At 46.6% G+C, this 13,912-nt stretch overlaps 1 protein-coding gene across 1 annotated transcript in view; it reads left to right on the top strand.

The window, feature by feature from the left end:
• Nucleotides 1–4,527: 4,527 nt before the first annotated feature.
• The window catches only part of KIAA1549L (KIAA1549 like), a 310,713-nt gene continuing 301,328 nt past the window's right edge, over nucleotides 4,528–13,912 (top strand). The window contains 1 exon segment of the mRNA XM_078148701.1: nucleotides 4,528–4,867. Coding sequence (XP_078004827.1) covers nucleotides 4,642–4,867 — 226 coding nt within the window. The 5' untranslated portion in view covers nucleotides 4,528–4,641.

Raw genomic sequence — 13,912 nt, forward strand, 5'->3', positions numbered from 1 at the left:
TTGAGGGAGTCAGAAAAGAGAGACTTTGGCCAATCCTAGGCTAAAGATCAAGTAGACTGAAAGATGAAAAAGGCACTATAGCAATTAACTAAAGAGGGTGCAGTGCCACCCAGACAAGTGAGTGGCTGCAGATGATAAAAGACTGATGCTGCCCAATGAAACGTGGTCCCAGGGAGAACAGCAGATTGACCCAGCCAGTGGAGATACTACTGCTTCCTGAGCAGAGCCTCGTGGTCACGTGACTTGCTTTCCATCTCAATAATAGATTGACTTGTCCACCTGAGACCCTCTGACCCCAAAAAGGAGCTGCTTAGCTGAGCAGCGGCTAGATCCTGATGCTACTCCCCACAGTCAACTTTAAGAAAATCCTCCAGAAAGGGAAAGTAAATTCCAAAGTCATGAGTTGAGTTGGCCACATGTATTCTATGTGTGTGTTCCTCACCATCCTTATTCTTTAAACTTGTGGCTACTCTTCTGCTCATGGATGCTATGTGCGTTTGTGAGACAGTGTCCCCCAGGTTTTGAGGGAAATGCTCTATAATTACTGTTCTTGCTATGCCTTTTGAGTAAATGTGTTTGCTAGATAACTGAGTCTACCAACCTTTTGCTAAGGAGGAATGCAGAGCTGGGGGCTTATGAGCTATATTAGGTCATTTACAGGGTTACCCCCTTGAACCTTGGGAAGAAAGGAAGGAATACGCTTTTATTAAGTGCCCACTATGTGCTAAGGGCTTTATAAATATTACCTTATTTGATCCTTACAACAACCCTGAGAAGTAGGTGCAATTATTATCTCCCATTTTATAGCTGAGGAAACTGAGGCAGACAATAGTTAAGCAATTTGCCCAGGATCATATAGCTAGTAAGTGTAAGGCCAGATTAAAATTTTTTTATCATTCTGTCCTGTCTGACTCTTCATGACCTCAGTTGGAGTTTTCTTAGCAAAGATTACTGGAGGGGTTTGCCATTTCCTTCTCCAGCTGATTTTACAGTTGAGAAACCTGAGGCAAACAGGGTTAAGTGATTTGCCCAGGGTCACACAGCTAGTAAGTGTCTGAGTCCACATTGAACTCAGATCTCCTTGATTCCAGGCCTGGAGCTCTATCCACTGCACCATCTAGATAACCTTTATAGGTTAGATTCAAATTCAGGTCTTCCTGATTTCAGACGCAGTGCTCTTTTCGCTGTACCACCTAGCTGCTCTCCTCCTTTGGGGGCCTAAGCTGCCAGTGCCAGTGTGGGTTGGGGGAGTGAGCCCAGGTGAGGTGTTAACACTTCTATGTCACTATAATCATCTCTCCTTTCATCTTTCCCAGTGTCTCAATCCTCCTAACTTATGCATCTTCACTTTGGCCTCCCATAACCAAATATTGCTGGGTTCTCTTCTTTCCTCAAACATCCTACTTTCCCCATCCCTTCCATCTTCCTACTCGCTTCTTTCTTTATTAAGAAAACAGATACTATACTTTTTGAGCATCCTTTCCTCCCCATCCTACATTTCAAAGCCCTTGAGCATCATCCCCCATCTCTCCTCTTTTGCTCCAATCTCTGACAAAAAAGTGGCCCTTTATACTTTCCTCTACTTGTACTCTTCATCCTCCCCTCTTGTATTCTCCCACAGTCTGTGCCTTTCTTTCTCTCATTTTGAGCATTTCTCCATCTATCAGGCCTTTTTTTTGACTGTTGCCTACAACTATACCTATTCTTAAAAACCGTTTTCTTCATCTTACCATGCCTTCAAGCTATCAACGTCCTATATCTCTGCTCCCTTTTATAGCCAAGCTCCTAAGAAAAAAAGCTGACCACACTCATTGCCTCCACTTTCTCTTTTTCCACTCACTTTTCAACTCTTCGAAACCCAGCTTCTGTCCTTACCACTACTTTACTGATGGTTTTTAAACTGCTAAACCTGATGGCTTTTTCTTATTCCTCATCCTTCTCAACCTCTCTGTAGTTTTTGATACTAGTAACCATTCTATTATGCTGAATGGGCAGCTAGGTGGCAAAGTGGGATAGAACTCTGGGCCTAGAGTCAGGAACACTCATCTTCATGAGTTCAAATCCAGCCTCAGATACTTCCTAGCTGTGTGACCCTGAGCAAGTCATTTTGCCCTGTTTGCCTCAGTTTACTCATCTGTAAAATGAGCTGGAGAAGAAAATGGCCAACCACTCTAGTATCTTTGCCAAGACAACCCCAAATGGGGTCATGAAGAATTGTACGTGACTCAGCAACAGTTATGCTGAATAAGCTTTCCTGGTTCTCCTCCCTCAACTGCATTTTCTCAATCTCCTTTTCTGGATCAACCATAGCCATCAACCCACCAGAGGGGGTATCCCAGGGCTCTATCTAGAGCTTCCCTTTTTTTTTTCTTGACAACCTGTCTTGGTGAATGATCAGCTCTCATGGATTCAGCTGTCATCTCTATGTAGATGAATGCCAGCTCTGTATATCTGGCCATAATGACTTCCCTGAGCTCTGGTCAGTATTACTGATTGCCTATTGGGTATCTTCAACTGGACATCCTCAAACCCATCGCATCCAAAATGGAGCTCATGATCCTTCCCTCCCCTCCACCCAAGCTACACCTCCTCCTCCAACATTCCCTATTTCTGTTGAGGGCATGATCATCCTTCCAGCTATCCAGCTTCCCAATCTTAGCACCAGCTTCCTTCTCCCTCACCTCCCACAGGCCTCACTTGCCAACTCGAGGACAAAATTCAAAATCCTCTGTTTGGCATTTAAAGGCTTTTATGAGCTGGTTCTAGCCTATTCCTTTCTAGGTTTACTGCATCATTCTTTTTCATACACACCATATTCCAGCCCAGACTGGCCTATTTGCTCTTCCCTGACCCCAGCATTCCTTCTCTCGCCTCCATTCTTATAGCACTTACAGCACATGGACAACAGTTCATGCTTTTAATATAGACCACGTCTCCCATGCCCAGAATGCTTTACCCCCTATCTCCTTATTCATATGCACTCAGAATTTCTGGCTTCCATTAAGATCAGTTCATGTGTTGGCTCCTAGGAGAAGCCTTTCCTGATTCCCCTAGCCTTCAGTGGACTCTCTGTCCTCACATAATAACGTATATATTTCCCTGGGTCCAGAGTATGTCTCTTCAAAGAGGCAGTTTGGTCTAGTTGAGAGAGAGCTTGGCTATGGGGCCCTGAGCCAGTCACCATCCTGCCAGGGTGACAGGCATTCCCTTTGCCAATGAAATCTCAGGTCTAGTCCCTATCCCCTCAGTGGAATGGGAGCCCCTTGGTTTTCAGCCTTGTATCTCCAGCACTTAGCCCAGAGAGCATAGGAGGCACTGGAAAAAGGCTTATTGGATTAGATGATTTTCTGTCTTCTGCCATCATGCTTACTTAGCACAGTGCTTTGTTTAAAGCAGATGCTAAATAAATATTTGTCCGTTCGATTTACTCAGGCCCATTCCCTGGGCCTTTTCATCTGTAAAATGAGGGGAGGAAGAAAGCTTGCTTCCTCATTGTGAGACGTGACAGGCCAGAAAATGTGTCTGCAAAGCACTTTTCTCCATCCAGGCTGCAGGGTTTTGTGGCTCCTCTGTTCACTCTGCAGAACGATTCCTTTATAACCTTTACCTGGAACAGGAGGCCTCCTCTCCTCAACCCACTCATGCTTTTCTCTAAATCAAGAATTATGAGGAAAATAAACAGAAGACACCTTGCAGCGGGAAAAGGAGAGCCCAGAAGGGGGCCTCCTTGCCTCGGCTGCTTGGAAGAGCAGGGAGGGATGCATGCCTGTGGGAGTGGGAGTGTGTGTGTGTGTGTGTGTGTGTGTGTGTGTGTGTGTGTGTGTGTGTGTGTGTGGGCGCGCGCTTTGTGAGTGTGTGTGGTGGGGGGGAGAGAAGAGGGGGAGAGACAGGGAGAGAGGGGGGGGAGAGAGAGAGCGTGCGTGGGAAGGAGCGGGAGGGGTGGCGCGCGCGTCTGTTTCCTCCCTTTCCTCGCTGACTCTGGTCGCTACGTGATTTCTTTGTCAATGAAGCGCCGCTTCTCAGCTGCAATAGCATCCCCAGCTCCAGAGCGTGAGCCGGGGAGCAAGACGGAGCCAGAGCCTGAGCCTGAGCCCGAGTGTGAGGCCGGAGGGGCGGAGAGGCAGCCCCGCCAACCCGAACGAGAACCCCCAACACAGCCTGCACTGGCCGCTAAGGGGGGCAGCTGGAGACCCGGTGGAGCGCCAGTCTGCCCTCCTCGCCCACTTCCCCAGTCTCGCCCGCTCCCTGGACACAGCCCCGTGGCGGCCACCCTCCCCGTGCCCGCTGTGAACTGGATCGCGGGGGCTGGCTGCGTGCGGAAGGAGGATCCGGAGGCGGCGGCAGCAGCGTGGGAACCCCGGCTCGCGGCAGGCGAGGACGCGGGTGCTGCTCGGGCGCCTGGATGCTGCTCGCGCCCCGGGCGCGCTGAAGCTTTGGGCGGCTCGAGCTCGGCGCAGCGTCCTCCCGCAGCAGCCACTCCAGCCTCGGGGCCATGGCCCGAGATGCCCCGTGAGCTGGCCGGCCCGGGGCGCGGACGTCGGGCTAAGAGACGAGGCTCTGCTGCCCCGGCGCTTCCAGGAGGACGAGGACCAGGAGGCGGCTGCGGCGGCTGCGGGCGGCATTGATGTGTGAGGTGTCCCCATGGCTCCCCAGGGCCAGAGGGGCGCGGGGCCGGGGGCTCACGGGGCCAAGCGGGCCTCAAGCAGCCCCGGGAGGGCTCCGGGCAGCCCGAGGCCGGCAGCCAGGGCTGCGCCTCCCACGCCTCAGCTGCCGCTGCCGCCGCCGCCGCCGCCGCCGCTGCTGCCGCCCCTGCTACTGCTGTTGCTGCTGCTGGCGCTGGCCGAGCGCGGCCGCGCTGCCAACTCCGGTAAGCACCTCGGGGCCTTGGTCCCGGCTCGCCCCAGGGCTGGCAGGGGCTAGAGGGAGGGAGGGATCTTTGCAGCCCTGGAGCTGAGGGCTTGCTTTGCTCTCCTCTTCGCTTTTGCCTGCAAATCTGCTGCAGGAACACGACTGTCGGCAATCTGCCTCCGGGAAGAAAAGAATGCTACACGTGTGTGTGTGTGTGTGTGTGTGTGTGTGTGTGTGTGTGTGTGCATGCATATGTGCGTGAGTGTATTGCATTCCTTTTGCTTTCCATGCAAGTTACTGTTTCCAGATGGTCGCCTCGCAGTTACATTTCACCCCCATGAAATAGTGTGTTGGTGAGACTAAAAGAGCCGTGCACAAAGAGTGGGGAATCCTGTTTCAGGGTAGGCAAAGAATCCAAGCTATGGTGCCCCCAACCCACCTTCCCCACTCACATTGGCTTCTTTCAGTCTGATTAATGCAAAGACCACACTGATTTCAGTTGAATTCCATGTGGATGTCCAAAGCAGGATTTCTGGCTTTGGCTTTCTCAGGAGAGACTCCTCTTTTTCTTTAGCGATGTTAACACCTGGAAAGTCATCTGTGATCTTTTCCAGAGACCCCGGAGACTGACCCGACTCTGGTATGTAGCAGGACTTACAGTAATTTTTTTTTTTAAGAGAAAAGGTCCTGCCTGATTCAGCCTCCCAGATTATGATAGTTATTCTTTAGGACAGTTTTAAAAGTCTGTTCTAACGGCTGGGGACGCTGTTCTGTTGTCCTGTTCTGAAACTTGTTACTAATGAAATGAGAATGATTCTCTCCAGCCTGGGAAAGAGCAGGCATTCATTGTCTGCTCTCAGAATATAGCTAGTTATGAAAAGCTACGGACTGCTGGTACAAGTTGGTTAGGGAGCAGCACCAATCTCTGCTTGCCCTAGCACAATGAGAACACACTTATCTATGCTGAAATGATCACACACCCCGGGGTTATGGAATGGAGATTTCCTGAATCATGGATATAGCTGAAACTTGAACTTCAGGTCCCCTGTACCCGACTTTATACCATGGAACCAATTTAATCAGCTAGAAGGTGTGGTAGAGCTTTCTTTGACGTGAGAAACTAATGAATATTTTGCCTGTCCTTATAAGTTCTGCCTTAGAAATTGGGGTTATGTTGGTAGTTAAGAGGGTATGAATAGAGATCGGTTCATGAACAGAGGCTTGGGGATGGACAAGATGTGGAAAAGAGAATCTGTTTCTTGGCACCAGATTTTATGCATGCAATAGTTTACATGATATATGTTTGGCATGGGCTATAATAAATAATAGGAGACAAATGTAAGGAACAACGGGCTCATTAAATCAGACTGGAATAAGGAGTTTGGTTTTTGAACTGATGAAATCGGTGGTTTTGCAAACTGGTATGGAAGGCCTTTTGTTTTGTATTTGGGTTTGGGCCAAGACTGCTAGGTACTGAAAGTTGTTTGGCCATCAAATGTCCTTTGATGCTCCAGGGACTCTGTAGGCTTGATAATGCGGGCACTTGTTCCAACCGTGCAGCTTAGGGCCTATGCGTGCCTGCCCATCCTGACCAGCTCTCCTTGCCTTCCCAGAATTTCACCACAGGGGCTCCATCCAATGTGCTGGGGTACCTTCCTCAGGTTCTGACATTGTGGTCATGCCAACAGAGCATGCATGTAGCCTGTCCACTGGATGTGTCGCCTTCTCACTCTGTGACTCGCCCCCTTTTTGTTTTCAGGTCATACATTTCTCTAATCACATCTTTCATGCCACTTCTGCCTAAGACCTCATTTGTAGAGGCTTCTAGCCTATTGATATTCACCATGTGTTTCTCGATGGTCCTTTGGGTGATTCTCTGTCTCAATTCTCTGGACACTGCCCAACAGCCATATAAGATCACAGGAAGAATATTGCTGTGAACAACACGGGCCTTTGTTTCTACGGCCATCAAATAGACATCACATATGTCAAGCCATAACCAGTGCTTTTGTGGGATGACCTCATGAACTCTCAGCCCATTGCCTCCTGGTCCCTCCTGGCTGTCTGAATCTCTATGATCCTTTTCTGAGTTAAACATCCCCTATCTCTATTTCTGATCTGTACCTCCGGTTTTGGCCGTCGGTCTCACCTTCTCACCTTTTTGTTTGTTTGTGTGTGGGTATAGAGTAAAGATGGTGGGAGAGACTCATTGGTTAACATAGGGAAGAGGCAAATAACAGCAGCATTAATAATTGCATTTATCTAGCTCTGTAAGGCTTGTGAAGCACTTTCCATGTATTCTCACTTGTTCCTCGTCACAACTCTGTAGGGTAGGTGCTATTAGTATCCTCATTTTACAGTTGAAACACTTGAGGCTGAAGGGGTTAAATGACTTGCCCAGGATCACACAGCTAATAACTATCTGAGGCAGGATTTGAACTCAGGTCTTCCTGACTCCTAGTGTTCTACCCATTTCACCACTGAATTGCCTCAGCTACAACCACAACACCTCTAAAGCCCCATGTCGCTGTAATCAGAGACTTAGAACTGCCTCCTCCTTTTCCTTAGAGTGGTCTATGCGCTCCTTGTGGTTTCAGTCTCCACTGGAGCTGGGTCACTAACAGTTACTTGACCTATCCCATGCCAGCTTGTTCACTTTCTCCTTACATGACTAGCTTCTGTCTCGATCTTAGTTTTTTTCCTTATTATCTTGCCTCTTAGACTCTGCCTTCCCATCTCTCATTTCTATTCAAAACCAGCTCTTAGCACCAGGACACTAGAGATGCCCTCTTTCCCTTGACCTCCTGCTGCTCTTGCACTGCTGACCCTCAATGCTGGGTAGCCCCCACCATCCAAATCCCTCTTCTTTAGCTTCTGGACCACTCAGCTCCTCTGGAGAATGGCATGTAATTGGGTTGATTTCACCCACCATAAATTTCTGATGCGTAGACTCAGCTGGGCTGACAGTGTTGCACAGAGGGCTTTTGATTGGGATCTCTGATTCTTTAACTCATTCTCCCAGCGATTGTTTTATACTTATTTCTCTCTCCTCAGGCCCCCATTCTCACCCTATTTCCCATGGGTTCCCAGGACCCAACCTCCCATCTCACTGAGAAGATCAAAACCACCATCTTAAACATCTTCAGCTCCCTTCTTTCAAATCTTCAGTCTTTTCCAACATTTTTTGCCAGTCTTTACATAGTTCTTTAAGGTTTGTAGAGTGCTTTACAAATATAACCTCATTTGATCCTTACAAAAATCCTGTAGGGTAGGTGCTATTGTTACCCTTATTTTACAGATGAGAAAACAGGGGTGGCTGGTAGCTCGGTAGGTAGAACACTGGGTCTGGCCTCAGGAAGTCCTAAGTTCAAATCTGACCAGATACTTACTAGCTGTGTTATCCTGGTCAAGTCACTTTGCCTCTGCATACCTCAATTTCCTCAACTGTAAATTAGAAATAATAATATTACCTACCTCCCATGGTTGTTGTGAAAAAAACCAAGTGAGATAATATCTGTAAAAAGCACTTAACACAGTGGCAGGCATTATGCAGCTGCCTATTTCCTTCACCAAGAGAGGCTAAGTGACTTTCTCAAGGTCACAAAGCTACTTTGCATCTGAGTCAGTATTTGAACTAAGATCTTCCTGACTTCATGTTGTCCAGAGCTCTATCCATTGTGCCACCCAGCCATCTCAAACTTCTGATTGTCTTCACCCATTGTCTCCTCTTTCTTGTCAAGGTTAATCCCTCTACTTGTGCTCTTGTCAATCAATCTATCAACAATTTATCAATCACCTCTATATGCCAGGTGCTGTGTTCACACAGGGGAATGCTAATATGAAATCAACAATCCCAGCCTTCAAGGAACTTACATTCTCCTGGGGCGGGGGGGTTACAACCAGAGGAGTAGTAGCTAAGTAAAAGAGTTTGGGTCTAGGCAGTGATGGGGATCATGTAGGGATGGTGAATGGAGATATAATAGAAAATATAAAACAGTCTCTGCCCTCAAGGAGCTTACATTTCACATCTTCAGTCCTCACTGGCTCCTTGCCATCTGTTTGCAAACATGCTAAAGTTTCTGTGCTTCGAAAAAGTGCTTCTTAAAAAAAAAAGAAAAGAAAAAAGAAAGAAAAGGTGCTTCTTTTGACCCTCCTACCCATTTCTGTCTCATCTCTGACCTCTCTTTCACAACCAGATTTCTTGGAAAAGTAGTCTACCATCTTTCCTTTGCAGTCTGGCTCTTGTGCCTCTATGGAAAGCATTCTCTTCCAAGTTACCAATAAAACTTTTGGTGACCTTTAACATCATCAGTGGCTTCCTTCTAAACTCCTTCAACCAGGTGGTACCACTGTATCCTGGGCCATCATCAGTCATCTTGACTTTTATCTGGAGGACAGAGTGAGGCTGACGACTTTGCTCAGCTCTACCTCACTTGAATCCAATTCATGCACAAGTCGAGATATCACCCTGGTCATGTCATTGGTCCTCTTCGAGAATGAAGGATGGACAACAGTGAATAGAGTACTGGCCTTGGAGTCAGAAAAGCTGAGTTCAAATGTGACTTTAAGCATTTCTTAGCCAAGTGACCCTTGGTAAGTCACTTAACTTCAGTTTCCTCAAATGGAAAATGGGGATAATAATAGCACCTCCCTCCTAAGGTGGTTGTGGGGATCAAATGAGATCATATTTGTAAATGTGCTTTGCAAACCTTAATGTGCTATATAAATACTCAATATTATTATTATTTACCTGTGAAGTTTTTTTTTTTTTTTTTTGGTGCTTGACATTTAATCTTATTGAATTTCATCTGATTAGATTTTGGGTCCTACCTCAAACATCCAACATGCTAGCTACCCCAGCTTTGTGTCCTCTGGAAATTTAATGAGGCTCTTTCCTTTTTTTTTTTTTTGATAGGATTACTAAATTAGCACATGGAGAGAATGGGATAGATACACATTTACCTACATTTATAGGAAAGCTTTTTAATAAAGTGTCCTATCCCCTTCTTTTGGAGAAGATCTGGAAATGTGGATTAGATAAATGAATCAATGAATTAAAAATGTGTTGGATGGAGGCATAACACTCACTAGCTAGCTGTGTGACTCTGGGGAAGTCACTTAGCCCCAATTGCCTCACCCCAAAATAAATAAATAAATAAATAAATGGAAATGTGTTAGATGACCAGATTCAAAGAATAGTTGTTAATAGTCCAAGGTCAATGTGGGTGGAAGTCTCCAAGGGAGTTCCTGGGTATATGTGCTTGTCCCTGCACTGTTTAACCTTTCTTTCAATGAGTTGGGTTAAGGCATAGATGGTAGGCTTATCCAATTTATAGATGACACAAAGTTGGGAGGAAGATATCACTGGATGAGAGTCAAGATCCAGGAAGATCTTCAGGCCCTCCTTGATGACCTACTTTCACCCTGCCCCTGCCCTATTGCAGTAACCTACTAACAGGTCTTTCCATCTATACTCTTTCCCCCTCCAGTTCAGCCATTCTTTTGTGACCAGATTGATCTCACCCACAATCTCACCCTCTGCTCAAAATGCGTTCATTGTTCTCTGTTATGTTGTTCAGTCATGTCTTACTGTTTGTGGCCCCATTTGGGGTTTTCTTGGCAAAGATACTGAAGTGGTTTGCTATTTCCTTCTACAGCTCATTTTACAGATGAGGAAACTGAGGTAAACAGGGTTAAGAGACTTGCCCAGGGTCACACAGCTAGTGAGTGTCTGAGGCCCGTTTTATCTTAGACCTCTAACTTTCAAAGAAGATCACCTCTGCTGCTTGCTACCTGTGTGACCTTACCCTAGTCATTTGACTCCTGTAGCCCTCAGTTTCCTCACCTGTAAAATGAGGGAGATTAGAGTTGATGTCCTCTGAGGAACTCTCTAGCTCTATGATGTGTTGACCTAGCCATCTATAGGTGACATCCTGCTTTACATCACCTCCAGCCACCTATTGGGCTCATCTTAGTATCTGCCCTGCCCCTCGATATGTGCCCACCCTTCTTCTTACCCAATACCATTTGCTCTGGGTGCAACAATCAAGTCAGTGTTACCTTTGCTTTTGGAAAGGGCAAGCCACTTGGCTGCGGCTCGTCTCCACTCATTAGCCCTGTGACGTCTCAGACTAGCCCTTCCCTCCCTATGTATGTTGCCTTCTCTTTTTTAAAAATTTATTTTGATTTATTAACAATCACTTCCACATGCTTTTGAGTTTAAAACTTTTCTCCCCCTTCCTCCTCACCACCCTCCCCAAGATGGCACACAACCTGATCTAGGCTATACATATACATTCCTATTAAACATATTTTCACATTAGTGATGTTGTACATAAAAATTAGAACCAATAGGAGGAACTACCAGAAAGAGGAAACAAAACTCAACAGAAGAGAAAAATATCAATTCAACTTCCATAGTTCTTTCTCCGGATGTGGATGCCATTTTCCATCATGAGGCCTTTGAAGAGGTCTTAGATCCTTGTATTGCTGGGAAGGGTTAAGTTTATCAATATTAGTCATCGCACAATGTGGCTGTTATTGTGTACAAAGTTCTCTTGGTTCTACTCACTTCACTCAGCATCAGACCATACAAGTCTTTCCAAGTTTTTCTGAAGTCAGCCTGTTCATCATTTCTTATAGCACAATAGTATCCCATTACATTCATATGCCACAACTTGCTCAGCCATTCCACCTTCTCTTATTAGGATGAAAACTCCTTGAAGTCAGGAAGTATCTCAGTTTATTCATTTTCATCTCTAGTGCTTAACTCCCATTAAGCTTAAGAAATACTTTTTCATTGATTCATTGACCTTTGCATCTGTCTTGAGGTAATTAAGTTTGATTCAGCAAATACTTATTAAGCAGCTCTGATGTTCTCCTCGCTTGAAAGGTCTTATGGGAAAAACAAAAGAAAGGGCCTTTGCCCCCAGAAGGCTTTTATTTTACCATGGGGATGTCATGCACATAAGTGTAATTCAGGATAGGGAGTGAAACTGGCAAAAGAGAGATGAAAGAGAGAACTATAGAATAATTTGAGGAGGAAAAGAGCCAGGGGGCAGTGAAGGAAGGTGCGGATCTTTTGAATTGAGCCTTTAAGGGAGACACTGGGGGGGGGAAGAGGGGAGCGGGAGCACTTTCCAGTCTTGGAGAATGGTTTCAGAGACTGTTAAAGGTAGGAGATGGCACGTGGGGTCTAGGGAAGTGCAAGTAAACGTATTAGATTGGAATGTGCCTTTGTGTATTCTCTGTACACAAATTTGCACTCTGTGAAGGTGGAGACCTTGTCTTGTTTCATCTCTTATCTCTGTATCTTTGTATTGTAGCACTATCCCCTGGGGTTAGTAGGTCTTTAATAGGTGTTGGTTGGATGTTGGGGATGCCTCTGCAGCAAAGTCTCATCATTAGAGGCATGGGGGATGGTGTGGTAGAAAGATCACTGGCTTTAGGGCCAGGGGACCTGGGTTTGAATCCCACCTTATTACCTGTGTGACCTTGGACAAGTCATGACACCTGCTTGGGCTTCCCTTGGTTATGTGTCTGTCAAATGAGGGGTTGGGACTAGGTGCCCTCTGAGGGCCCTGTGATGCTCTGATTGCTGTGTCCTGAGGAAGGGAGCGTGGACCTTTCAGTGCTTCTTGTCTGGCCTTGAGAGCCACTCTCTTTCTTCCCAAGGACAATGGCTAGCCGGCTTCTCAGTTATTTTTCCCAGGTGTATATTAAAATCTACACTCTCAACGAGAAGAGTCAGAGGGCTTGGAATTAAACTGCATTCATTCATTACTTATGGTTAACTTAAGCCTTGGCAACTCTGTGATTGGTGTTTGGCTTTGCAACAGCCTCTAGAGGGGTTGTCTGTTCCTTGGGTTTGGGGACGCAAAGGAAGCTTTCAGCAATGAGTCAGGCAGGCTGGTAATGCTTTTAAAGCAATGGGCTTGTATTATAGGTTCTAGGTCACCCAAGGGAAGGCTTAATTCCTCAGAGGAGACCAGCAGGGGTGGAAAAGCACAGTTGGGGCAGGGCAACGAGGCAAGGAGAGCCCAGAGCTGGTGCAGTCCTTGGCAAACACACAGTGTTTCATGAATGTTCTTGCCATTGAATGGATCTATGCTTTGGGGAGTCCTGTGCAGGAGAGAGAGAGAGAGAGAGAGAGAGAGAGAGGAGAGAGAGAGAGAGAGAGAGAGAGAGAGAGAGAGAGAGAGAGAGAGAGAGAGAGAGAGAGAGAGACAGACAGAGACAGAGAGAGAGAGACAGAGAGAGAGATAGGCAGACAGATACACACACACACACACACACACACAAAGTGAGAGACAGAGACTGAGACCAAGACCCCTGGTAGGATGATCTTCAGGCCAGGGCAGATGGCGGAGTATGTTGGTGATGGCCCTGAGGACAGGACATCTGTAGTCAGCATGCCCCTCTCCTCCACCTCTCCATCACTCCTCCTCATGCTTGTGGAGAATGCCTGGGGTCTTGTCTCCTCCCATGGCTGATGGATGGTTCAGGTGAGGACAGTGGGTTTTATTGGAGTGGATTCTTGATCATGTGGTTGGATTGGTTTCCCATCTCTCCAAAGGAATGGAGATGCTAGACATTATCTAGGTGATATGAGGCAAAGAATTTTTCCAGGAAAGCTCAGGAAGGGGGTGGTGGTGACAGGGGGAAGGAGGGAGTGGATCCAGAGCAGAGATAGCCCAAATCACTTGACCCTTAGCCCCAGAGGGGTTTGGGGGCTCATCTTAGGGATCTGTTACCTTATCAATGCAGATAGAAACCCATGGCTCCTGATCATTCTGAGCAGCTCTGATCTGTATCCTCCTATGTTGACATAGGAGTCTACCTAACATGCCAGCACCTTCCTGGTCTTCTCCTGACATCCAGTGGTCTGATGTCTACCTATCATCCCTCACTCTCACCCGCTGACCAGCCCATTTTCTCTCCAATATCAAAAGGCTGTTGTAGAAGTCATGATAATGAATGACACCAGAAATCAAGAATATGGAAATGAAGGACTTTTAAAAAAAATTTGCTACATACATACATACATACATTATTAAGTACCTTC

The sequence above is a fragment of the Phascolarctos cinereus genome, unplaced genomic scaffold, assembly GCF_003287225.1.
Source record: "Phascolarctos cinereus isolate Bilbo 61053 unplaced genomic scaffold, phaCin_HiC Scaffold_9;HRSCAF=440, whole genome shotgun sequence".
Classification (NCBI taxonomy): Eukaryota; Metazoa; Chordata; class Mammalia; order Diprotodontia; family Phascolarctidae; genus Phascolarctos; species Phascolarctos cinereus.